The sequence below is a fragment of the Pagrus major genome, chromosome 13 (genome assembly GCF_040436345.1).
Source record: "Pagrus major chromosome 13, Pma_NU_1.0".
In the NCBI taxonomy this organism is placed as follows: domain Eukaryota; kingdom Metazoa; phylum Chordata; class Actinopteri; order Spariformes; family Sparidae; genus Pagrus; species Pagrus major.
The window spans coordinates 4,724,085-4,750,569 of NC_133227.1; the positions used below are offsets into that span (position 1 = coordinate 4,724,085).

A 26,485-nucleotide genomic window follows, 5' to 3' on the forward strand; every position below is an offset into this window, starting at 1 on the left:
GCTTCACAGCAAAAGAGTGTTGCAGCTTTCATCTAAACAAATGAAGTAGATAGGGACTTCATTTAAATGGTAAAAGAAAACAACTAAAAAAAAACATTAAATGGGTCCATACAGCTCATCTGGCGTAATCCAAGTCTCTGGAAACCCTGTGATTCCCAATCAATTTAAAAAGACGCTACTTACGCCCTCAACGCACAGTTGAGCTCGTGTACCCATGTCAGACAGGGTGTGTGCTAACACTTTTAGCTTAGCAGCTACAGTGTAGATTTTAGCTTTAAAAAGGGTATAAATAACGTCTTTTCAAATGGATTTGGGATCTTGTGGCTTCAGGAGACATTTAATTTTTTAAAACGAATCCCCATCTACTTCAGTTATTGAGGAGAATGCTGAAACGCTGTTTTACTGTAACTTCACGGAGCTGAGTAGATAATGACTTTTCACTTTTTTTGCATTTTTGGGTGAACTTATCCTTTAATTCTGTTCCATTCTCTTGCGATGGGAGCAGAAATCTCAGAGACAGATGTCACAATGCTGGGCCAAATTAAAACCAAACTATCTGCATGGCTAGATACCTCCTGAGGAAAACATGTTTTTGTATTTTTGGTGAACTTCTAACTGATCTGACTTGGGATCGTTCCAAAGCTCTGATACCGTTAAGTACCTTGACTTAAAACAATGACTGTTAACACTAAAAACATAATAAACAACCCAGAATGATCCTTTAACTCCATGAGAGTACTGATGGTGCCAGTCTTATATTTATATGATCTGTTATGTGGATTTTTCTAGTCCCAAGTTTGCTGGCCTCATAATACCAACTGTCTTTTTCTTGAGCCTCTCTACCATGTCACACAGGAAAGGGTCTGTGTGCAACAAGACTAACATTATCATTCTGTTTTGTTGTCAGTGTTTTTGAATGAGATCAGTTGAATAAATGCCACATGGTTCAGATCATGTCCAGACGTTTCCTACGTGTAAAGCCAAGGTATTGTTCCCCGGGTGACACTATACGTTGACATAACTGGAGTCACAAGAGCGAGAGCTGTGAATGAGTCAGCACGCTCGATTTATGTCATTGTAAGTGTGTGTCAACAATCAACAGAGAACATGACAGGGCATGGTTCTGAGGAAATCCCCTTGCACTGTGTGTCTAATACATATGTAATGAGTTGGCGAAGGGGAAGTGGATTGTTAGTTGTGTGTATATATAGTAAAGCCAAACACCAGTCAACAGCACAGAGCTGACACTGGAGGAGTCAATATGAAGCTGTCGTCTGTTGTCAAAGGTAGGAACACTTATTAATACCAACAAACTTTAACTGTATTATGGTATTGGATGTGATTGTGTTATATCTCTGCATCAGCTTTGGGATCTCTGTGTCTGCTGCTTGCAGATGGATTTCCAGGTACAGCATGTTTTGTGTGTCACGGTTTCATTTATTGAGTAATCAGATTTTCTTTTGTGCTAACCTAAATTTGTTCTTCAGTTTCTGAGGATGAATCTCCAAAGATCATCGGGCCACATCACGTCACAATAAGAGCTCAGCCAGGTAACATAAACTGCTTCTGTACAGCTCGGGTGGATACTTACTGTGAAGCTATTTTAAAGGGTTATTGTATATATATCAAAGCTGTACTGTAATTGGGTATAATGGTTCTGGATGTATTCTGCCTCACAGGACAGTTGCTGATTCTTCACTGTGAAGCGTTTGCAAATTTTGAAGCTGATCAGACAGTCATCTACTGGCTTGTCAATGGCTCTTTCCCTGAAGACACACCCAGCAGTGGCAGAATAGTAGAGTCAGAGGAGTGAGTATTATGAGTTTTAACTTTTATGTATATTACCTTTACAGAGGATGAAGTCTTAGCCGATTAAGTGCAGTTACTAACATTCTGCAAAGCTGGAGAGTATTATTTTTTTCAGATTTCAGACTGCTGTTAAGCAGGACAAAATAACAACCTGCAGCTGACCTGTAATGTCTGCTTGTTTCAGATCCACGCTGGAGGAGGGTGCAATCCTTCAGAGGAGTCTGCTGTTGAAGAATGTCACATCAGAGGACCTCAAATCCACCTTCACTTGCGTGGTGACAAATGCTTATGGAACAGCCCAAAAATTCACAAGACTAGCAACAAAAAGAAGTAATTGTAATGTGGGAAAAACCACAAAGCAATGAATGTTACTGCAGGAAAATTTAGATTTTTTTTTTCTGAGCAATGTTTCACTCGCAAATTAACTCATATTTGACACGAGTCAACCAAATCTGTGAATTTATGATGTGATACTGTTGGGTGGGAGAACTGTGCTGACGAAAAGTTGTAAATGTGAAACTTGAGGTGCATTTGGTTCCACAGTGGAACAACATGTTCTTTTAATGGCTTCCCCTCAGTGAGGAAATGTACTGTGAAAATGTAGAAAGCGACACCTTCTGATCTTCTGGGAAGGGAAAAAAATACAAGTCGCTTCTTTATCCAGGGGAACACAATGTCTGGATTCAACATTTCATGTGGAACTGAATGCACCCTGCTTACAATTTTAGTGAACTGTCTAAATTACTGTTATTTACATGACTGTACCACACAAATGTAATATCTATTGACTGCAGAATGTATAGAAAATATTGTACCAGTACTTTGCTATGATACTGTATCATCCCTTTGTCTGTATACTTTTGAACAAATATAGAATATATACAAATATAAAATAAAATATACTCCATAATGAGACAACATCGCATCAATCAATTTACTCACAAACTCAACTGTGCTTTTCTGATGGGACTCTTTGGTTGTTGCCCCAGAGATTTATTGTTTGTTAATTTAAACAGGTAACAGGATTACAAGAGTTAGAGTACCGCTACTTTTTTAGGATAAAGAGCAACATTAACAAACAGCCAACAAGCAATTAGTTTAGCTCAAGGGAATCATATCATTCATGATACTGTGTTATTAGTGCAGTTGAAGTCATTTGAAGGAATTTTAACACTGAGACATTTTGAAGCACAGCAGAGGGCAGACTGGCAACAGTAGCAATAATTAATGTATATGAAAACATCTTTGATTGCATATGCAACATATAAAAACAAGACAAATAATAATCTGTCAGCTTCTGTAAGTCAATATTAACACATATTAAATCACAACACTCCATTTCCAAAAAAGATTCTCCACATCATTGGCACATGAGTGTAACTTCAGAAGTGGTTACGTTTGGCTCCATTAGTGCATGTGTTCTAGAAATAGAAACATGTTTCATCATCAGGACAGAAGCATGTCTTGAACAGATTTCCTCCTACTGACAGTGGACATCTTGACACTTGTTTAGAATCAAAATGATTTTGCACAGCGATCAGTGTTACATCAGCTCACTGCCGCCTCTGAGGCTCACACACCCAGCTCTTCCAGGCAGTGCTGCAAGTTGCTATTTCTGCCAGGATGCTGATTTTCTCTCATCTTCTTCCTGATGAGTGCAGCAGCATCTTCAGTGAATGTTGACCACTTGACAGATGATGTGCAGAATGGCTGGAGAAGTTCCCGATTGGCCTTGACAGTCATGCCGAACAGGAAACGCAGGAAAATGTCCAGTTTGCCGTCCTCACACAGCAGGCTTCTGTCCACAGCGTTCTTGTACAGCTCTAATGCCTTGTGTCCCTTTAGGATCCCCCGAACCTTCTGTTTCAGGTGCTGCTCAAAAACGTTCTTCCCCTGGTTTCTAAAGGAGAGAAACACATACAGAGCAGCCATGTACTCCTGCATGGTGGGGTGGATAAAGCTGAGGACTTTCTCCTGAAATAAGACAAATGGCTTTGTGATGTATTGTGTGCACAGGCCACTGTTGATCACCGCCTCCTCAGCGCTGAGTCCAGTCTCCTTCCAGTCTGTCTTGATGATCTTAAACTGGTTCTTTTCCAGCATGTTGAAGGCCACCTTTCCAAGTTTCATGAGGAAATCTCTCTCTTTATCTGGGCTATGATCTGGAGCTCTAAATTTGCGCTGTTGACGTATGAGTGCGAGCATCAGCTTTGTGTAAATGTTGGTGAGGCCCCTGGGCAGCTCTGCCTGTGCCCCCTGTAGCCTAAATATGCGCTGGTGCTCCTCAGCCACCAGAGAGCAAAACAAGGGGAGGTGGCACATGATGCGGAGGGTTTTGCAAGAGTTGATGTACGCGATAACTCGAGCTGCCTGATCTGGGTCCTGAAATCTCTTCTTGAAGTACTCTTCCCTTTCAGAGTCACGGAATCCACGCACGTCGATCTCATCGTAAGGCGTGTCCCAAGGAATGTAGCGCTTTACTTGAGACCGAGAGGTGATCACGAATAGGCCGCGGTACAGCAGCCTCCCTCTGAGGAGGTTGACCACGATTACGTTCAGGGTGGTGGCATCGGTGTGTTCACTGAGAATGTCAGTGTTTTGAAAGTCAAGTTTATCACTGTACTCATCGAGACCGTCAAAGATAAACATTATTTTGCAGTCCTCGGATGTAAAATCCTCATCCCTCAGTTTCTTCGTTGCGGGGTAGAGTGTGTGTAATATGTCCAACACGGAGATCTTCGAACCCTCAAACTGTTTGAGATCTCTGAACAGCAAGGGAAACAAGAAAGCCACATGTTGGTGGGACCGCTCTTCCATCCAATCGAGGACCAACTTTCTGACTGCAAAGGACTTCCCTGACCCTGCCACTCCTATGAGCATAATAAGCTTAAAGCTTGAGCGCGCCAGCCTTTTGGAGCTCATAACATCTTTAGTAGAAAGCAGTTTCCCTGCTTCGCGGTTGCTGTCCAGCTTTTCTATGGTCATGACCTCATGTTCAATATTTGGGCCATTATCACATGTTGAGGGTATGTCAAGATCAGTGAAGATATCATCAAAGGGTCTCTTCTCTCCCTGCAAATCCTCTTCGCCGAATTTACTCTTCAGGGTCTCGCATAAATCGTGACGTACTTCATCTGAAAAAGGAAAAATGTGCATGTAAATTTATGTAACATTCTCTTATTTGTTTCAACGGACAGTGAACTGGATGACAACCCTGGAATCAGCACTTGCTGTACTTTGACTATTATCTCCTTTGCCTTATGTAAACAGTTCATCCATGCAACAGTAATAAGTCATAAAGACATACTGGAGCCTACTTACTTCTGATGCACAAAGTCTCAAGAAACCTAACCAACTTCTTTTGGCTAATTGCTTCAAGAAGGGTTTTGGTGATCTGTAAGGACACCTCCAGGTCAAAACACTCAAGGAGCCGGTCCACAAGGTCCACCATGTCCATGCCTTGGGGAGGAGTGTTGAATGACTGCGGGTAACGCTTCCACAGCATCCTCTTGAATGTTCTGATGTCTTCCTCTGACAGCTTCCCAAGGGTTGTACAAATAGCCTGATTCCAAAGAAAGGACAACATTTAATGCTGTTGTTTTCAACAAGAAGGCTTGTTCTACTTCATGTCTTTAAAACTGATAGAGACGAAAGGTGAACTGACCTTAAACGTGAATTTCACTGTCAGAGAAGGATGTCTTATCTCATTCGGGTCGTGGATTAACTCAGGTGTGTCAGAAGGCTCTGAGGCGGCATCATCTTTGTTTTTAACCCTGGTGAGGCAACAGCAGAGATTTAAACATATTTTAATGTCAATCTAGAATGTAATCACAATCACACAACATGTTTAACTGCCACGTGTTGGATGTATTTCTTACTTAGGGGTTCTCTTTTCACAGTCGTCACTGTCCATGGAGTAGCAGCTAGAGAATGAATCAGCTCTGTCCAGCTGGACCCTAAAACCAGGATGACAGGAGGGCTTGAATCATATTCAATGTAACTACAAGATGCCACTACAGTTTTCCTTGGATAGAATGAAAGCAACAACAGGGTAAAGCCAGAGGTGGGAAGTAATGAAGTACAAATACTTTGTTATTGTACCTAAGCAGATTTTTCACGTATCTGTACTTAAAATGAGTATTTATTTTTCTGATATTTTACTTTACTCCCAACATTTTAACAAACATATCTGTACTTTCCACTCCATACATTTTCTAAACATGCTTGTTACTTCAGTTTTAATGCATTAAAGGGGAATTATCGATTATTTTTAGGTTGTGTCATTGCACGCAGCCTTCCCAACATCACAACCTGATTTCAACCTTTCAATGCATATCACACACGGCAGATGTAGCAAGACGGAAGCAGACAAAGTGGTGGCTGTACCTGAAGAGACCCTGCAGCCCTCTGCCTGTGTTTTCTGATTTTTTTTTTTGCTATGTTTGGGACGATTTACCAACCCAAACTGGCAGTACTTGACGTCCAGGGAATGAGACTCAACAATCAAATATCTTTCTAGTACATTTATGAACCCCTCGGACAAATCCCATTGATTCTAGCTTTGAGTTTAATAGTCTAGAAGAGGGATACTTTTTACTTTTATACTTTGAGTACATTTCAGAGCCTGTAGTTTCTTACATTTACTCAAGTAAAGAAGTTGAATCAGCACTTCTACTTTCACCAGTCTTTTTTTCCACAAGTATCTGTACTTCTCCTTGAGTAAAGAATTTGTGTACTTTTGCCACCTCTGGGTAATGTATATTGGAAGGAACACATTACAAGCACAACTGCTTCCTGTGTTCACTGTGATGAATGCCTGAATTCATAGACGGATTTAAGCTTTTCCTGATACTTTGTCTGGTGTGTACCTCGTGGAGGATCCATTTTCGTCAGTCATGTCGCTTGAGTTCTCCTCACTTGTCATTGACCAGTAGCCCAGAGCTGGAGGCGAGGCCTGATCCACATAATGCCTGAAAAATAAAAAATGGATGGCCGAATGACAGTTTGTTAATTGCTAAGTCACCATGTAACAAGCAATCACAGGATTCCATGGTACAAGCCAGATAAGCAGCACATCTTAAGCTTAGTGCTCTGTCTCATACAGCATCAAGGCCGTCAAGTCTTGGGTATGTTAACTGGTGACTACAAGGACTTATCAAGGTTGATTGACAAGGATGGATTTATCCCCACATTGTGTTTTTTTAATTATATAATTTTCCTTTTTTTTTCCTTTGAATTGATTTACTTTTTTGTTAAGTCATGTGAGCACTTAGGCTTTCTGTGAAGGAAGGCAATGCTTATAATTCTGCAACAGATACAGACTTAGACAGGTAAAGATAGCCTGCTCAAACCCTGTACATATACTGTAAATATCCAGATAACTCAAGTGCTGCGGTTTTCTTGTTTTATTTTTGTGTTTTTTCTTGGTAACACTTTATAATCATTGATACATTTATAGTTAAACTTTAGTTAATAGTTATATCATTGTTAACAAACAGTGAAATGCTTTATAAACCATTTATTAATCAACTGATGCATCACCTGATATTTATAACACTTTGTGAAGGGTTAATAAATACTCTGTAGTTCATCTAGAAACTTTATTTAGGTGACCATTATAAAGTTGCATCTGATGTTTAAAAACCTCTACGATCGCTCAGTAAATGGTTCATAAAGTATTTTTTTGTTTGTTAATAGTGAAATAAATATCAACTAAAGTTTAAACAAGTATAAACTTACCATTTATTAAAAACAAATACAATTTAGATGGACAAGGGGGATTCAATGTGATACATTCACCACAATAAATCCAATTATATTACACTCAGTTACCCATTCTGTTATTGTCATTCAGTCCACTAGGGGAAACTGCTGAGCTGCCACACCACCCTTGCTCTTACATATAAGGTGTAAGTGATATTTCATTTTGTATTGTATAATCTGCAGAAAGTAAATGACAGTACTGGTTGTGTTTCTACATTTAATATAGTGTCACTACTCAGCAGTTTTACAACCCTACAGTGTAAGAGAAAACTCCTAGGGCTAGTAAGTGAAAAAAATCTCAGTACCACTGGCTAGTATCCATCGGACTCGGTCCCAAGTCCAGAGAGGGTCTTCTTTCAGGGATGTAGTAGAGATCGTCATCCTCTTCTTCACCAGACACACTCTGTTCTCTACCGGACACTGCATCCCCAAGGGAAGAGCTGCCTGCTGGCGTGACCATGTCCACTAGATCACTGTCGTCCATCATATTGTTGAGATTGTCAGCCATCAACAAACATGACAAACGCACTTTTTTGTCAGGACTGTCTGTACCTGCAGAATAAAAACCATGGAGAGAAAAGAAATAGATCAGATCTCACATTCTCTGTCAGGGTGTATTAAGAACTTTACACCAAACCAGATTTTCAGGTTTCTTGTGTTGGAGTCTTTTGTGTTTGGTACTTAGTGGTTGATCCAGACCACAGACATGTGACCATTAGATCATTTAGCCTTTTACAGACAGACATCTTACTCTAAGAAGCACATTTTCCTGATGTGATTTGTTTGTTTCTGATAAACAGATGAAGCTTTATAGTGATTATCGTTTGATAATACAATAGTAATTATTATTTTAATTATATATTATATATTATATATATTATAAGACTTTAAGCCCCGAATGAGAGAATAGTATGCTGTGTTTATCCACACACAAAAGTCTGTTGCTGTGGCTTTGTGAAAACTGAGACACATCGATTTAAATATTATAACACATAAACCATCTGTAGGAATAAGCAAATGTTTGGGATTATCATGTATTAATATGTCAAAACTGAAGCATTACCTTCAGTCTGAGTGACGGATCGTGCTGACTTTAGCTAATTGTTATATGGTTAAAGGCTCAGTTTGGACTTTTCCCTCTTTTAACCTCTCACTTCCGCCTCGACTGAATGTCTCACCAACACCTTCATCTCCACATGTCATTAGATTAGATATTATGTAACGCTAGTTCATGTCAACTGGACTTCATGATGCGTTCATGGATTAACAACAACGTTAGTTAGCTTAAAACTTTGAGTTTGAGAGTGAAGATACGCCATCAGACTGGCGCAGTAGGACGACCAGAGAGTCTCCAACCAGGAATAACGACAAGAATCTTATGCAATATTACAACATTACTCTCATATTGGGAAAAACATTTAATATAAACGCATTGGGAGTTACATAAATACATTATTATCATTGTCTAATGTATACGACACATAAACATTAACACGTTTACCTTCGTTTCACTTCTTCGATTCAGGAAGCCAAAGTTTCTTCTTCTCTCGTGACAAACCGCGTGAGTGGAAACGCATCACACAGCAGACGCTGCCCCCTACAGGCCGGGGGTGTGATGTACATGCAGTCTGCTCCAACACGACCAGTGGTGGAGGAAGTGCTCTAGAAGAAATACAACAATGTACAGTCAATGACAGGTAAATGTTTAAGTTCCATTGAAAATATAGTATTAAAAGTAAAGTAATGTTGAATTATTTTGTATAATGTGCTATTATTTTATTAATACTGATGCCTAAATATATAAGCAGCATTTTAATGTTGTAGCTGGTCTAGGGGGAGCTCATTTTACTTACTTCAAAAACCTTCTGGGTAGTTTGTTTTATAACAAGGCATCATATTCTATAAGCTGGTCGTACATGCAAGTGATTATAGCGGACTAAGGAATGTAATGGAAAAAGGGGTGCCATATTTGCTTCTAAAAGCAGTGAAAGTCAAGTTTTACATATGATAAAATGGAAATACTCATGTAAAGCACAACAACCTCGAAATTGCACATCAGTATTGTACTTGAGTAAATATACTTAGTTATTTCCTGCCAAATGACCGTCCTTGTTTGGTTTAAACATGCTGATTTAATTCTGTGAAAAATGTCTAAAGCTTAGTTGACGTGAAACAGTATATACACTGAAGCTCATTATTCTAAATTATTATTCTAAAGGCCCACAATAACCAAGGTTTAAGAATATGTTTCTGCAACATACATATGAAACTTGCGTGCAGAACCAAGTAATCTTCAATTTACTGCATAATAACCATAGCAAAATGTGTGGACTTTTTGACAGCAATAAGGCTTTTTCATAGTAAAGACATTTTTTTCAGGTCATAAGAAAAGCCCACGTGTAAATGATAAGACAAATAATGATGGCTAAATTTCATTTAGTTGCTTCAGTTTCATTGTCTTGGGATTGTGTATAGGCCTTCTAGCTCACTGTAACACTAGACTACACCAACAGTAGAACTGAGTCATCGTTTATGTCATCAGCGACACCTGTGATCTTCCTGCTGTGAGTCTGAATTTTTGCTGTGAGAATAAAGCACATGAACAATGTCTAAAGGTTTTTTTTTTAAGTCAATTTCTGCTCATCATCTCATCAGACTTAGTGCAGATAATGGTTCCTCCACCCTATTAATCTGTGTCTATAAGCCATTTAATTACTGTTTATTAAATTCATAAATCTAAAATGGCAAAGCAACCTTGGACAGCCTAAGGAAATGAATGCAATCAAAAATAAAGTATATTATTTTATCACTACTACTACAACAACAACAACAACAACTACTACTACTAATAATAATAATAATATTTTTTAAAGATGAACAACGATTCACTTTTTGACTTTCAAATAGAATAAAATCAAATACTCAGAACATCATGTGTGACATCAGAAGGTGCATAACTGGCCCAAATCTGGCCTGATTATTGACCAAAGAACAGCTTATTACCATAGCTGTCTACTTTAGTACTGCACTCCTAAAACATTGTTCGACTCACGATAGCCACCTTAAAAAATTCAAACAAAGTGCAGCAGGACCAGAGATATTATCTTTTTTATTAAATGCATTCTTCCTTGTCAAAACCTGGTGCCTACATTACCCACAATGCAACTCAAACACTGACAGTTCAGGGAGGAGCTGGCTACAGAAGTCATGATAGCTCCCTTTTTTCTTTTCTTTTTTTCTTTTTTTTAGTCCTGCACCCCCATATTTTTTTCAGTTCCACACTTGTAGTCTTCAACCCTCATCTGACACTGATTCAGGTCACATCTCTTGAGGCAACTGATCACATCACTTGAATCCTCTCAAGAGCCACAACAGGGTTCATACAACATTTTTCACATATGCAAATAGTAACCTCCAAGACCTTTGAACAGACTTTTAAAACTGGCAGAGTGTCCCTTTAACTTTCTTTATGACTGTGTATGTAGCAACAAGTAAACAAAGGAGAAGGAAGCATCATAAGTATTGGCTTTTTTCAAGTAATACATTTAATATTTATTGCATCTCTCAACAAGACAAATCTTTTCATCTTCATCAGAGTTTGTGTGCATGGTCTGTGGCTGGATATCTACTGACTCATAAGTTTTAAAAAAAAAATCATTACAGCTGGTGTTTACAAGATGTACCTTTGCGTGAAATTATTTGTCTGAATTCAAGCTTCTCACAGCAAAGCTCCTTGTCCCTGGACTGATGTATGATTATTGATTATCTTGAATGCCAATGCTTGCACTGTTGGGAGTTGTTTGTTTTCTGTTTTTTTTTTGCTATATTGTTCTCATTCACCTGCCTGTTTGATATTGTTGGCAACCCTTTTGACAAATGTATTAGTTATTGGTTTCAGGCATGTCTTTGCTATTTTCAGTCACATAATGCTGTTGTGCGTTTCAAACTTTAATGTACCCTCTTGATCCAGTGTGAGTCATATGATCTGCTCCTTCTCTTATGCAACTTTTCACCATTTATCTATGTTGTAGAATAATCGTTAGTTATTTTGAGTTGTTCAATCACGGTGCTGTCTCTAGGTTGACAAACAGAAACAGAACGTGTGCATGCACTCATCATTGTTGGTTGGTGTGACATTCAGTTTAAATGTGGTGTTTACAGTACAGTGAGTGTACATGCAGTGAATATAGGCTCAGACCCTAAAGCTGTTTACCAATACATGATAAAAAGCGAGGAGCATGTCAGCATCCTTGTCTCGTTAGTGACCGCTACACTGAGCTTTGTGTGACGGAGGCGTGAGCAGCGACAAAGACGGCAGGAGGAAACAGTGGCAGTATGAGGGGTGATTAGTGCCCGAGGCCTTAGAGGAGGAGGGTATCAGCATTGCCATTGTGTTGAATAGATTTATTGGTGGCTTATATTGTATTCACGTTGTTTTATGTATGCAGTATGGAGAATAAATGGACCGTTCTTTTTTCAAATAGCATATCTGCCATCAGTGTTTATTGTGCGGAAACAAAGGTGTGCTCGTGCAGTTGTTTGTGCTGAAAATCTATTGAACGAACACCCACACAGACCCGGACCCAATCCATGATTGCAATGCTTCCAACTCGGTTATTTAGCCTTTTTGTGGCTTTAGCGACTCCCACTGATTAGTTGGGGCTCCTTAATGGAGGGATATGGAACCTGGGAGGGTTGAACAATGGTCCCATGAGCACAGTTACCTAAAAGCTTTGGAAGTCAGACTATCACCAATCTCGGTAGTAATCAGCTATGGTCTGAGACCGATTTAGCTTCTGGGGACAACTGTGTTTCAGGGCTTTCGGTGTAGCTAAGGGACATACAGTCACCAGATAACAGATATGTGTGCCGAGACTTCCTCTGTGCACCAGTATTTTTTTAAACTGATCTCTAACAGATATCTGCATATGAGTAAAATAGCTAACAAGAAGCTCAATCATTGTCAGACGATACCAGAGAGGTTCCATGAATGCATTTTGACCAATGCGTTTCACCTCTGTTGCTCTCCACATGTAGGCTACTAAGCCTGCTGAAACATGATTGGTCAATACTACTTGGAAAACAGGCTGCACATGTAACCGAAAATGCTTCCAGCACCAAAGTCTTGTTTCTTACCTACAGAATCTGCATTCATATGCAGGTATCTATTCATATTAATCAGACTCACAATCACAACAACATCTCTTATGCATCTCCTGTGCTGTCAAAAAGCCAGTTTAAAGCTCAAAAACATATCAGTGGTTTCAAATTAGACTGTCACAGGGTTTAATGAACAAAAATCAATTAGAAAAGTGGTTATAAACCGAAAATAATTGAATACCTAATTGGTTCAGAGAGACTTCTTGACTGTGTGGCAGGCAGCATTAAAACTACTGGAGCATTATGAGAATCTACAGCAATTTCTTCATGGAGCAACTGATTGCTGACAAAGACAAACTGCTCTATGAAAATATTGTGTTACCTTTTGTAAGCACATGCTCTTCAAATGAATTAATAATGGTGAACACAACAATGATATACATTCTGAGAGAGGGAAGGGCCTCATCTGGAAGGCCATGATGGGCCTACAGAGGGGCCATCAACCACGGGCCCTAGAGCAGCTGCATTGGTTGCACTGCCAACCTTTCCAATCCTGGGCTGGACCGGGTACTTAAAGAGACGTGGGACTGTCCACCCTCTGATCAACACGGGTCTTTTTAAATGATGTACATTAACGTATTATCACCACTGCTTTCCTGTACTGCAGTAAGTGGCTGGATGATCTACAAATCCTAAAAATCTAAAATATTTTTTACATTTTTAAAATTTTTTTAAAGTGTTGTCTTTTTTGAAGCATTCAGCACCATCATCGATGTGTTTCTAAATGTCTGCTCTTCATAGACTCAGCTCTTATTCTCATCAAAATCCAGCATAATCTGGGCGTCTACATGGGGCTGAGACACATCTCCAGCTCAGACTCCTGCTGCCTGCCTCTCTGTGGCACTAATCAGCCCTCATACCCACACACACACACACACACACACACACACACACACACACTCAGCACGGTGAGGGCTGTGACTCCATGTCTGTGTATGAGGGAGGATGCTCAGAGCGAACCCAACCTTTCCCAGACAGCAGTGTGGAGTGACAGTCTGCGCGTTGTTCTCCTCAGCTCCGGATGGTACTGGGATGTATTTTGGAAGCAGGGGATCGGGCAGCAGCGACCCACCATCATCCCCGCCACTGAGCCTGACATGAATGACAAGTAAAAGCTCATTCAAGCGAGCAAATAGCACAGGAATGTGCTCAAGTGTGCTGGGCTGCTCTCAGGCTCCTCAGAGCGACATTTTGGACCTTTTGGACCTACCTCGTTTTGTTTGTAAACACAGCAGAGAAGAATAGAGAGAGCCCTTGATTTGTCTTTTAACTGCCTGGTCTTTATTATATTATTTATTTTGAATTTTTTTTTCAGGCGGGAGTGGGTTTGTTGGGAGTGTTTTTTTTTTCTTTTGTCAAGCGTGACCAAGACAAACTTCTACCATGGCACTGGTTATGGAGCCAGTGAGCAAGTGGAGCTCCAGTCAAGTGGTGGACTGGATGAAAGGTAAGGGCTTCAGGCACCAGATACATCAAACTGCTATATAGTCATGAATATAGGCTCGACGACTATCTGAACACAGCTTCAGTCGAGATCCCCAAAGAGAACAAAAACACCTGCTGAGCCTCGGCTTTCTGCCTCATCGGCATGCGCCTCTTAAAAGGCTTTAAATCACAGCCCCAAACCGATTGATCGATTTTTTTTCGCGCAGTTTCAGTGTGGAGACGACTTGTCCCTTCAGACCAACATGTTCTCCACAGCCTCACACATTCAAACGGCACAAAACGCTTTAAAAACCTCTATTGTGTCCTGAGGTGGTTATTGTTAACGCAGGGCTGCCTCGCAGGAAGCCTGTGAAACACAGCGGAGATCCAGTAATTACACACGAATAATTACCCTTCTCACTGGATCTGGGCTCACAATCTGTATTTCCAGAAAAAAAAGAAGAAAAAAGGATCAAGGTTTATATCTGCAATGTGTAAAATCAGAGCCCTCACAGCTCTGTACATCAGAGCTGGTGCAGCCATCTGTGCAGAAATGTTGATCCACAGATGTTCTAAGTCATTAAGAAGTCACAGCTGACTTGGAAAAGCATCATGTAAGCCTGGCTTAAGTAGTTTTAACACCTCATACTGCACTGAAACCCAAGGTAATACACATCCATCAGTATTTAAGAGCAGATTAGCTCTGACTTAAAGTTAAGAGCTGGAGTTAATCGATTAGTCATCAACTATTAAATTGATATTTGATAATCAAATCGACAAAAAGTCAAAATCCAGCCTCTTAAAGGGGCACTATGTAGTTTTGGAGAAGAAATTCCAACTCAGAATTTTAGCATATACAATATTAATGAGGTAATAATACAAACTCAGAAATATTTATTTGTTCTGTAACTGAATAAACAAGCTGTTCTCAGAGGAAAATAATGTCCCCAGCACACTGTTTGAAGCTAGAAAGGTGGCAGGGTCCGCCACATATAAACAGGAGGAGGAGGAGTAAATCATCATTCAATTGTGTTGTCCTTTAAGGTCAGTTTGTTTATTCAGTTTTTTCAGTCATGAAAACAAAGAGAGCTTGTTTATTAAGTTGTTTAGGCATAAAAAACATAATAATAATAATAATAATTGAAATGACTTCCCAAAAGCTACACAGTGCACCTGTAGATGAGAATATTTTCTGGTTTCTTTGCTGCTCTATGACCGCAAACTGAATATATTTGGGTTGTGGACAAAACAAGACAGTTCATGACGTCATCTTGGTTTTTGGGAAACACCGATTTGCGGATTTCTCATTTTTCTTACATTTTATAGACCAAACAACTAATTGATTAATCAGAAAATAATCATTAGTTGCAGCCTAATTTAAGTCAGATATAGTCAGGCATTTGAGCAAAATCACAAAATCTTTTCAGCAGATAGGATCCAAGCATTTGAAACAAAACTATACCGAACTGTAATCAATGTAAGGTCGGGACATTCAGTTTAAATAGGAGAGATTCATATTCAGCTGTTGCATTGAATTAATCACTCATAAGTATATTTGGTATTTAGATGAAAGGTTCCTCTGGAGATAAACTGTCTGCTCAAGACCTATAAAGGGCCCACACAAGCCTGTCAGGAGACTCTCAGGGCACAGAGAACTCATTACATTTTCTGCTTTTTGTCTGCCTGCATTAAAAGTGATCACCACCGGCAGTCTGCTGCCATCAAATATGTACAAAATGTGAGTGGAGAGATGTTAAACTCAGCAGGAGGAAGATGCTATCTGAGACTGTCTGTCAGCACAGCGATTGTTTCAGTATTGTGTGTTGTTTTGCAGAGCCACGTGCTCACGTGTCAGGCCACAGCCCGTCAGAGCTGCTCCGGATGAAACATACATCTTTACCGCCTAAACACACACGAGCTGACACACATACACACACAGCCTTAGTCATAATTCTGCGCCTGAAGGCCCTTTTCTGCTGGCTCAGACATATTGTGATTGCAAAGATCAGGCCTCTCTTAGTGTGAGTTGTGTGTGTACAGATTGTACCTGAATGTGACGCTGCCTTTGAAACAGGCTGATTTTGTGGGTGTGTCAGCTGAGTTAAGACACAAAAGGCAAGTGTATAGCTTCATACAGACAAAGGAGAGGGTGATGATGGTATATGATGTGCAGAAAAGGCAAAGACAGAATGACCACAGCAGTTCACATGAGATCTAAGATGAGCTGTAAATAAGCTGGTCACACAAGTGAGAGATTCAGGCAGCAAGAAGCGGAGATCGGCTATGAGAGAGGGCTCTTCGGTGTCCCACATCTGACAAGTGGAGCAGAGACGATTCTGTGCCCAGAGCCCAGTAATGGTAATTTAAAGTGAGGGACAGAGTGGCACTGAGAGACTAAGAGGAGAGAGAGGAGAGGAGGAGGAGGGGGTTCATTCTTGTCTCACATCCATTCTCAGCTCCTGAGGACTGGCAGCGTTTTGTCGCAAGCATTCACAGGTTCCATTATTAGCATAGCCGCTCCGTGATGTCACTGGAGGCCAAATAGGGGCACCCTGTGACCTTCCCACAATCCCTCTCTCTCAACCTCCCCCCAGTTAGTGTTTTGTGTGAGCAAGATGCTCTTATTCCCAGCTGCGACAAAGCCGCTTTAAAGAAGAGATCACAAAAGAGAGAGGAATTCAAGCTTTGACCGGAAATTTTGCTCTTGACGAGTGCATGGTGGCTGTGCAAACACACACGATAGGTGCATTTTCAGTGTTGTTTTCATGAATCGTATGTGAGGCGCACAGATCGAATGCAGGCTTAGTGTAATCTCTTCCTGACAGTGTGCATTAACATAATTCATGTTTTGTGAAGTTTATCAGTTTTATCTTTCCTGCAACACTCTCCTCTCTCCTCTTCTGATGTGAGTCACAGTGATCGATGACAAGTCACATTGAATAAATATAATATAATATAATATACAGATAAATATCTGGTCTAACCTCACATTACCAGTGGATTATCCAGGATGGAGATCAGGATGTGTCAGCGCTGCGCTTTTAATTTCTCCTCCGCGTGACTGTTAATCTGACCCGTGCATAAAGTGGACAGGAAAATTGACGTTGTGGAGATTAGTTAGTGCAGTCAGCAATCCATTACATGACACTACAGTCAGACGAGGACAGATATGAGATTGGATATGACATTTCAAGTTTAAAAGGGGGAAATATCAAAGTTAAGCATTCATGAACAGCCTGTTCGTGTCACATTTTGTGCCACTTTTTGATGTGCGTCTCAGTTTATAACCTTATATATACAGCACCCATCAAGAACGCAACAAAATGCTTTACAATGTCTTTTAAAAATGCAAAATCTTATCAGGGCTTTTGAATTATCGCGAATGAAATCAGTAGATAGCTACGTTTGATAAACGTCTAAGGGTCACTCTTTGGAAAGCATCTTCTCTTCACTTATTTCTTTATGTGCTCCTGCGGTCAGGGAGAATCCCTGCCGAAACCCTGCTTCATGGTTTCTATGGCAACATGGGGGAATACTTCATTGACATAATGAGTCTCAATTAACTTGGTAAGGAGGCCGATTAGTTAAGCCTTTAAATTTGATGCAAAACCATGAAACCCCCTACGTTTCCTCGCCACCGTTTAGCTGCCAGCTAAACCTCGTCTGAATGCTTGATCAGGTTCAGGCACAGCACTGAGTCACATGTATATGATTGGTCCACGGCGATGAAAAGACGAGATGAGGGAAGAGTTGTCAGTGTGTGTGTGTGTGTGTGTGTGTGGTTGTCCCTCTCGCTCACTGAGAAGATGGAAACAGACCGAGTGTATAGAAAAAGCCTTACAAAGGCTACTCTCTGTCTGCAGTGCTAAAAGGATAGCCGGTTAGCATGCAGAGCGCTTTCTAGTGACATAAAGCTATGATACTCGTATAGATAAGTAGGAGCTGAAATGATCAGGTAATTAATTGAGTATTATATTAACAGAAAATGTATTAGCAGCCAAATAAATAAAAATGTATCGTTTTAATTAAAATGATCAATTGTTTAAGTCATTTTTTAAAACAAAAATCCCCAAAATGTACAGCTTTCAGACTCTCTAATGTCAGTATATGCTGGTTTCATTTCCATCAGTGATAGTAACATGAATATTTTTGGTTTTTTGGACTGTTGGTTGGTTAAAACAATTCACCATTTTCAAACATTTGCAAGAAAAAGGACAAAAAAGACACTGAAAAAAACAGTTGGCAGCCCTAAAATGAGTTCAGATATTGTGTTTGCTTGATATGAAAGTGAATAAAATTTGAATAAAATCAATTTGCTATTTGTAACAAATATCCTTTATGTAACCAGATAAAAGCCTCATTGAAATTAAAATCTCTTTTCAAGTGTGACATTTCTCTCAACAATAGACACAATAAAAGTGAAGCTGTCACTCACTACAGATGAGTGAAGACGACATTCAGCTAAAATGTACATTACAAGATCAAGGACAAAAACAAGCATAACCAATAGGATGCATTAACAGGTACAATTTGTAAAAACTATTTCAGTGACAACTTCAATTTCTTTGACCAAGACCACTATTTTAAAATAACTTCAATTTCAATTTCAGGCCCTTCAGCAAATTATTCCAGAAAGGAGGGGCAGCACATTTAAAGGTGCAATATGAAGAAATTTTAATCAGAAGAGAAAGATCTTCTTTGACTAATTATTTTTTATACCTTAACAAACTCAATAAACAAACTGACCTTAAAGGACTTTCATACTGTGTAACTTTCTAGCTTCAAACAGTGTTCTGGGGACCTTATTTTCCTCTGAGAACAGCTTGTTTATTGAGTCATGGAAAAAATAAATATTTCTGTGTTTGTATTATTACCTCATTAATATTGTAAATATTAAAATTCTGAGTTTGAATTCTGTCTCCAAAAGCACATTGTGCCCCTTTTAAAGCTTTTTTGCCTAATTCTGCTTGTTCATACATTTTTATTTCAACATACAACCAAACAACAATTAATTAATGAGTTTTTAATTTGCTATATCAGTACTTTGTACACATCCCTAGTGCTCACACACAGTCAAAGTTGATGGACATTGTTTCCCTGATGTCGAACTTTTGATGTGAAGGTGCCGACCACATTATCATCGCCATCATTTTGCTGCTGTTTACAAGTACAGCCAAAAATTCAAAATATGCGCTACATCTTTGTGTATATTTACTTTATATAGTTTATATACTTCAATGAGGATTAAGTTACCTTCTCAATATGGAGGCAAACTCTATACCTTAAAAAAAACCCTTGATTTTGGCGTTCATGCAAGATGGTGGAAATGATTAGTGTGTGACACATCAAAGGCCCTGATTGACAGCCAGTGTGAAGGAGGATAACAAGGGGGGAAATGGATCGCTTTCTTATGCGCAGCAGTTCACATCATTTTAATTTTGTGACCTGTCTGGTTTAAATGCGTGTGTTGCTGCTTTTATAAGTAAACTCTCAAGTTTCAAATGAATTCTTGCATCATTTTGTTAATAAATATTTCATGGGGGATGTAGTTGTTTGTCAGATTTTATTCGGCATGTTTGGATAAAAATGAAATGTGTGCAGAGTGATTAGACGACACGTGTTATAGAGGCTATTTTGCCAGGATATGAAGATGGATCGGATTTGGCTTGCCCTTTGGTGTGTCTTGGGCACAAACAGTTTGAAAGACACTGATGTAGACAGATAAGAAGCAGGGCAGTGATAGGAAGGAAGAGCACAGAGGGTGAACACAATATCATTAATACCTATAGAAAAGGCTGTCCCCTCCAATACTTGTGAAATAAATAGCACCTGTTACATGTAACTGTTGACTTTTGTGAAGCTGTTGTATTTGATTCTTTTGTAAGACAATTTTCTGTCTTTTCCCTGTATATAATGGATTTATGCCAGCCTAGGTATAATTTCCAGTTTCAAACCTAAACTGAGAAACCATCGGAGCAGACAGGAGATGCAGAATCCGTCTGTTTGTTCTAGTCTGCTGCGCTTCATCAACTGCCTCACTAAAGGACTTCACACCTGCTGCAGCAGAGGAAGATTTAAACCAAGCTGAGCAGAGACACGTATCCCTTTTCGAGTTGAAAGCTTGTTCTTGTTTAAAGCTGAAAATCCACCTAAGGACTGTTGATGAGGGGGAATCTGTCAGATTTCTTATCTGACACAGACTGTTTCACACTTTGGACATAACAAAATTACAACCTGTACTCACACTAGAGAGATTTACAGCACATTCTGGCAAGCAAAGTGATATTGAGCCCGATCAGAACACATTATGCAAATGACAGGTTTCACAGGAAATCAAAAATCTGATACCGACAGCGAACAAAAATTGTCTTGCTGTACTGAAAAGTTTTCCTGTCTTCCTGTGGTTCCCTCAGGCCTGGACGACTGCCTGCAGCAGTACATCAAGACTTTCGAGAGGGAGAAAGTAGGGGGGGACCAGCTGCTGCGTATCACCCACCAGGAGCTGGAGGATTTGGGAGTGTCCAGAATCGGCCACCAGGAGCTCATACTGGAGGCTGTGGATCTACTCTGTGCTCTGGTGAGTGCAAGCTTCCCACGCTGTCTTCCTACCACTCTGTACTGTCACTTCAAAGAGACCACTGCTGTTGGATGAAGTTTCTGTAGCACATTTGGTGCCTCCTCATCCAATCAAGTACTTTTAAAATTCACTGGATTAACCTCAAAAACGTGGTATCATCAAGCTAGAAAATAAGTTGTTTTTTTTGGGGCCTGAAAAATTGACATTTTGTAAGATTTCAAATGAAAAAGTTATCCCCCACAAAGTCTTAAACACAATATTCTTACAAATGACGGCTTTAAACTTCACAACAGGGAAAAAGCTTTAATTTGCCTCAGTTTTCAAACATCACCGCAAATCTACCAGAGCTGATAATCAGGACAAAATATCCTCTACAGGCAAATCTTACAGCTGTCATTAGTGCTGACAAGGATTACAACGTCCTCTTCAAGTAATTTCTCCTCTTAGTCTCAGAAACACAACTTTTGCGTGTGTCAGCATGGTAGACCGCTGTGTAGTCTGACTGGGCTCATGTGCTGCTGCTCAAACAGTCAAAGCCTCCTGTTTATACGGCTTGTAGCACTCCACGTGTCACTGCAGCGACCTCAGCCTTGTGTTACCTTCAGGTCAGCAGGATCGCAGAGACATATGAAACCAAAGACAATGCAACATCCTGTTCAGGAGCATCTTTTTCTCCAGTGCGAAATGCAGTCACACTCAATTTAGTCAAAAACATAATGATCAAATCAAAGAATATACTTCTTTTCCCAGAGGAGAGCCTTTAACAAAATGTCCTCTCTTTTTGCAAATGTCTTCACTTGTCTATGAATATGAATATGCATTAGTCTTTTTAGTCATTTTTAAAATGCTTTCAAGTTGTTTTTTTTGCCTTGAATTTGCAGCATCACTGGGAACTTTACTCTCACTGTTTTTCATTACTCACTGGTGTGTTATATTCCTACGCCTGTTTAGAGTTTGGGATCATTCTCAGTTGATTTAGGCATCTGTTAACTCACAAAAGTTCAGATTAGGGCCTCAAATAATAATAATAATAATGATAATAATAATAATGATGATAATAATAATGCAACAGCTGGTGCCCTTTTAATTTTTTTGTGCCCCTGCCCCTCAAACATTCTGAGTCCGCCACTGCAGAGAGGAGTAAAGAGACCAGAAAATATTCACATTTAAAAAGCTGGAAGAAGACTTTTTCTTGAAAAATTACTCAGACCAATTAATCGAAGTTGGTGATTAATTTAATAGTTGACAACTAATCAATTAATCGATCAATATTTGCAGCTCTATTGCTCTGTATGCTGTCTATTTAGAACTAGTAGACATTAACTTAGGAGAGAAGGAATTTTCATTTTGTTCTTCACAGCAACAGTTATAATCTAATCTAATATCATGGTTAATGTAAATGTATAAAGGAATATTTTTTGAATTGGTTGCAGGCGTGTCATCCACCTGTGGTACCCTGCTGAATCAGATCTGTATTTGAGCAGACTGAGGGGAGAGTCAGACAATCATAAAAAGTACACATCGGTGGTATTTGTCATTACATTTGCTGCTCTCATACCAACAATTCACATCCATGGGGGTGTTAAATGTGAACAGCTTGACTAAGGAAATATAAAAGGAGAAGATGTCAGAAGATGAATGAGAAGTAGGAATGGAAGAGAGCGGCTGGAACAGAGACGAAGATGTATTTGCCCAAGAGACACATAGAGAGGCTGGATGGAGATTTAGTGGACTGAGGTCACAGATGCAATCTGAATCTAAAGTCCTCTCATCCTGCATCGCTGCACGGGGGGCCCTGCTTCAGCCCCAAAGCTCTTTACGTAACTGGGATTTAGTTTTAAGTCTCTCAGGCACTGCTGTATTAAATATGATTAGTGGCCCTCCTGCCGCGCTCTCCCCTCCCAAGAAACTCTGACGTGACAGACGCCCACAGGCCTGCACGTGCAGTTCGCTGTTCAGGGTAATAATGAATGTTCTGCAATCCCTCGACATGCAAAGTGACAGCTGGGGGTGAGCGGGGCAGGGTGGAGGGGTCAGTGGTTTCCCTCCTTACATGTGTCTGTAGTGCGACAAGGTGGCTTCCTCTGCCAGCGCTCTTTGTTTTCACAGAGAAGTGTCAGTTGAAGCCTCCACAGTGGTAGAAATACTTGGGATGCGTCACAGCTAGAACAAACACTGACAAACTGGTCAAACAGAGAGAATTTACTTTCCTCTCTCCTCTAGAATTACGGGCTGGAGACTGAGAATCTCAAGACTCTTTCTCACAAGCTGAATGCATCTGCCAAGAACCTGCAGAACTTCATCACGGGCAGGCGGCGCAGCGGCCATTACGACGGCCGAGCCACCCGCAAGCTGCCCAATGACTTTCTTACCTCCGTGGTGGACCTGATCGCTGCAGCCAAAAGCCTTCTGGCGTGGCTCGATAGGTGAGATTTGCAAAGAGGTGCACCTGTGATATATGGTGATAATAGACATTCATAAAAAACATAATCATGTACACACACACACACACACACACACACACACACACACACACACACACACACACACACACACACACACACACACACACACTGATGCAGTCATTCACAAAGTGCAGTGTTACAGTAGCAGCACTGGTCTTAACTAACATGGTATCAAATTTGCACCACTTTGATTAAGATTATGGTCTTTGGGGAAGCCCTAAAGTTAATCTTAGGTGCATATTTATGATGGGATGGGATGAGCAAGTACACCATCATCTGTAGATGTTTCCGTACTCAGAATGAGTGGGATTCAAACTGGAAGTGGGTGGTGCTTCGTTCCAACATGGGCAGGAATAATATGTGTTTGTTAATTTAAGCCTGAAATTTATTTGGGGTGATCAGAAGTTAAGTATATTTATTATTTATAAGAAAACGTTTTGCAGAAAAGCCTCAGAACTGAGCTTCAGATAAAAACAACATATTTGATACCCGTTAGCTTCTGTTAGTTAAATTAAATTATTTTTAAAATACGAACACACATCTCGGACACATTTATTTAAGCCTGGAATTTAAATGCACCAGATGTACTCAAACAGTAACGTTAGCAAGTGGTTGAACATCAAGGTTAACATTAGCTAATGGGCTGATGAATATCGTCTTTTTAGTTGCTAAACAATTGGGAAGTGGTGACATGATAACAATTCATAAGATTCACTAATATGCTCTGCAACCTAGAACACAGCAGCATAACATCATCCCAGCATTTAAGCTTTCCTGAGCTTGATATCAGAGGAAAATGGCTGCCTCATTAAACAAGCAGTGAGGCTTTTCCTTCATCAAGAGTATGGAAACGGACATATTTTACTCAGATGATTCTAATACTCATAAAAAAGTAAGTACTGGATATAGTTTCAGTGGTGTACTTGCTCAACCCTCAATATTAATCACAGTGTTGATTTTGTTTTCAAGCAAAAATATGAACTCTGGATATGACTGGATTTAATATGATGAGATGAATTAAACACATTTGTTGAAAACCCGTGGCAGATTGAAGATATAACAACTGGCTTCAAAAAGGATTGAGACTATCATGTATTGAGTTTTCCAGGATTCTAGTGTTTTTTTCCCACAACACAGACCAGTTTTGTTTTTTATATTTTGTCCATGACCAATCAGCTGACAAGAAAAGATGAGTAAAGGCCTTATATAAGTCGATTTTGACAGGGTGGCCAAAAAGGCACTGAGCAAGTCTATTTATATGTTGCTTTATCCTCTTCTTCTCTGTGGGATTGTGCCAATGTGGTTGCGTCTGTTTGTGTGTGTGTGTGTGTGTGTGTGTGTGTGTGTGTGTGTTTGAGGAATTTGGAAGTTCAAAGCAGACAGCGTTCGACAGAAATAACAAAGTGAATCGCTGTTTCTTTTCCCCATAACATCATCATCTACATAATCTACAGCATCCGTTCTAATTAAAATTCAATTTATTGTGTTTCATCTTAATGTTTGAATGCATCGTTGTTGACACAACTACATTTTGTTTAATATGCCTTGGAGTATAGAGCACAGAAATGGGGAAGTTTGAATAAAACTGCGATTTTTAGACTGTGTGCAGTATGTATTAATGTCACAATGAAACAAAAAAGCTGACAGTGACTAATTTTTACAGACTGTCGGCTCATGAATGAAGATGCTGTTTATATATATTATGTACATTAACCACCTTATGTTAATCCATATACTCCCTTTTATAAGTGACTGACTGTTATGGTTAACGAGGGGGGGACAGCCTTCCATTCCGAAACCCCTCCATTGCGAAACACCCCCACGCCGAAACACCGCTGTTCCGACCCTCCCCCAAAAACAACGCTGTTCCGACTTTCAACTTCAAATTACTTCCCAATACGGTTAGGGTTAGGGTTTCCCCAATAGCCTTTTCGGAATAGCGGGGTCTTTAGAAAAAATGGGAAACCCCGCCATTACGAAGAATGGTAGTCTATTTTCGGAACAGCGGGGTTTCGGAAAGGCAGTGTGTAACCTTAACAAGGAAGTGAGGAAAATATAACTAAACCAAAAAAGCCAACCAAGACATGACACACTATACATGTAAGAAACATTAATATCTATTAATCTCTGAAATAAAATAATCGTAATCTGTGTGTATGTGTATGTGTGCTGATGTCCTGCGTTTGTGAATGTTCCCACAGATTTACCAATGATGTAGTCTCAAAGGACGGATGATCTAATGGTTCATTCCAGGTGCTCCTTCTTTTTCAGGTCTCCGTTCGCTGCGGTGGCAGATTACTCCGTGACCAGAAACAACGTTATCCAGCTGTGTCTCGAGCTCACTACAATTGTACAACAGGTAAATAAATTGTATTATACTATATTTTGATATTCAGCTCAGGCCCAATAGACTTTTTGTCCTGATTACATTTTCAATTCTAAGTGCTGTATTGTAGGCAACTGGACGATTTTGATCAAAATACAGAGCACGAGAAACCTGAATCTCCACATGCGAGTATTACAGTGATGCCAAAATGCATTTACATTTCCTCTGTTGTAGTTTCCACAATGCTTTTATAGTTTTGAGAGTTTTAGAAACATCTGTACATGATACATATTTTGAAAAAAAAGTTCAGAAACAGTTTGATCTATGCTTGATACAGACAAAGAATTAGATCAGCTTTTCACTCAATTCTTTGTGCACACATCCAATCTAGAGCCTCTACTGTTATACCCCAACACAGCTCAGATTTCTGCAAACATTGCATCCATATTTAAACATGAGTACAAATGATTAATTATTGTTAATATCAGAGTATTTGTCTTTGATCTGCAAATGCTGACAATCACAATCAGGCCTGTAAGACCCTTAAAGATTAGCAAGTAATAAGAGAAATGATGCTGAACAGGTTTTCGGACAGTCTCTGGAGGATAATGTTTATATGCAGTTAAGAGAAAAATGTAAGTGGGAAAAATGAGAGGTGGGAGTGAACGAGGGCGAGAGCGAGAGAGTTGAAGGCCGAGAGAGGAAGACTGGCAGAGATAGAGAGAGAGAGACATGCCTCCGCATTGGTGATTCATTTGTTTTGTGTTTGTGCATGCCTGTGTGGGAGTGTTGGGGGTTATAGGTGCCAAGCTGCTCGCTTTTTTGCTTATATCCACCTACAGCAGAAATGCCAATAATAACTCCATTTTGACACATTCTCTTGAGGTAACAGTGCTCTCTGAATGTTCCCCAGGACTGCTCCGTATATGAGACAGAAAACAAAATCCTGCATGTGGTGAG

The 26,485-nt window shown here is 39.8% G+C and overlaps 3 protein-coding genes across 3 annotated transcripts in view; 2 read left to right on the forward strand and 1 right to left on the reverse strand.

Annotated features, from left to right (window-relative positions):
• Positions 1 to 1,238: 1,238 nt before the first annotated feature.
• LOC141007566 (interleukin-1 receptor accessory protein-like) lies at positions 1,239 to 2,723 on the forward strand. The gene is made up of 5 exons (XM_073479929.1): positions 1,239 to 1,286; positions 1,365 to 1,406; positions 1,488 to 1,550; positions 1,680 to 1,809; positions 1,994 to 2,723. The coding sequence occupies exons 1-5, from the start codon at positions 1,262 to 1,264 to the stop codon at positions 2,172 to 2,174; spliced, it is 441 nt and encodes a 146-aa protein (XP_073336030.1). The 5' UTR covers positions 1,239 to 1,261; the 3' UTR covers positions 2,175 to 2,723.
• A 37-nt stretch (positions 2,724 to 2,760) lies between these two features.
• Positions 2,761 to 9,141, reverse strand: nlrc3l1 (NLR family, CARD domain containing 3-like 1). Its single transcript, XM_073480067.1, has 7 exons — positions 9,074 to 9,141; positions 7,878 to 8,124; positions 6,678 to 6,779; positions 5,688 to 5,765; positions 5,474 to 5,582; positions 5,131 to 5,371; positions 2,761 to 4,943 (listed from the first exon to the last, which is right to left on the reverse strand). The coding sequence occupies exons 2-7, from the start codon at positions 8,078 to 8,080 to the stop codon at positions 3,382 to 3,384; spliced, it is 2,295 nt and encodes a 764-aa protein (XP_073336168.1). The 5' UTR covers positions 8,081 to 8,124; positions 9,074 to 9,141; the 3' UTR covers positions 2,761 to 3,381.
• A 4,974-nt stretch (positions 9,142 to 14,115) lies between these two features.
• LOC141007378 (connector enhancer of kinase suppressor of ras 2-like) overlaps positions 14,116 to 26,485 on the forward strand; it is a 34,073-nt gene continuing 21,703 nt past the window's right edge. The window contains exons 1-5 of the mRNA XM_073479733.1: positions 14,116 to 14,179; positions 20,571 to 20,734; positions 22,958 to 23,160; positions 25,453 to 25,558; positions 26,439 to 26,480. Coding sequence (XP_073335834.1) covers positions 14,116 to 14,179; positions 20,571 to 20,734; positions 22,958 to 23,160; positions 25,453 to 25,558; positions 26,439 to 26,480 — 579 coding nt within the window. The remainder of the gene's footprint in view (positions 14,180 to 20,570; positions 20,735 to 22,957; positions 23,161 to 25,452; positions 25,559 to 26,438; positions 26,481 to 26,485) is intronic.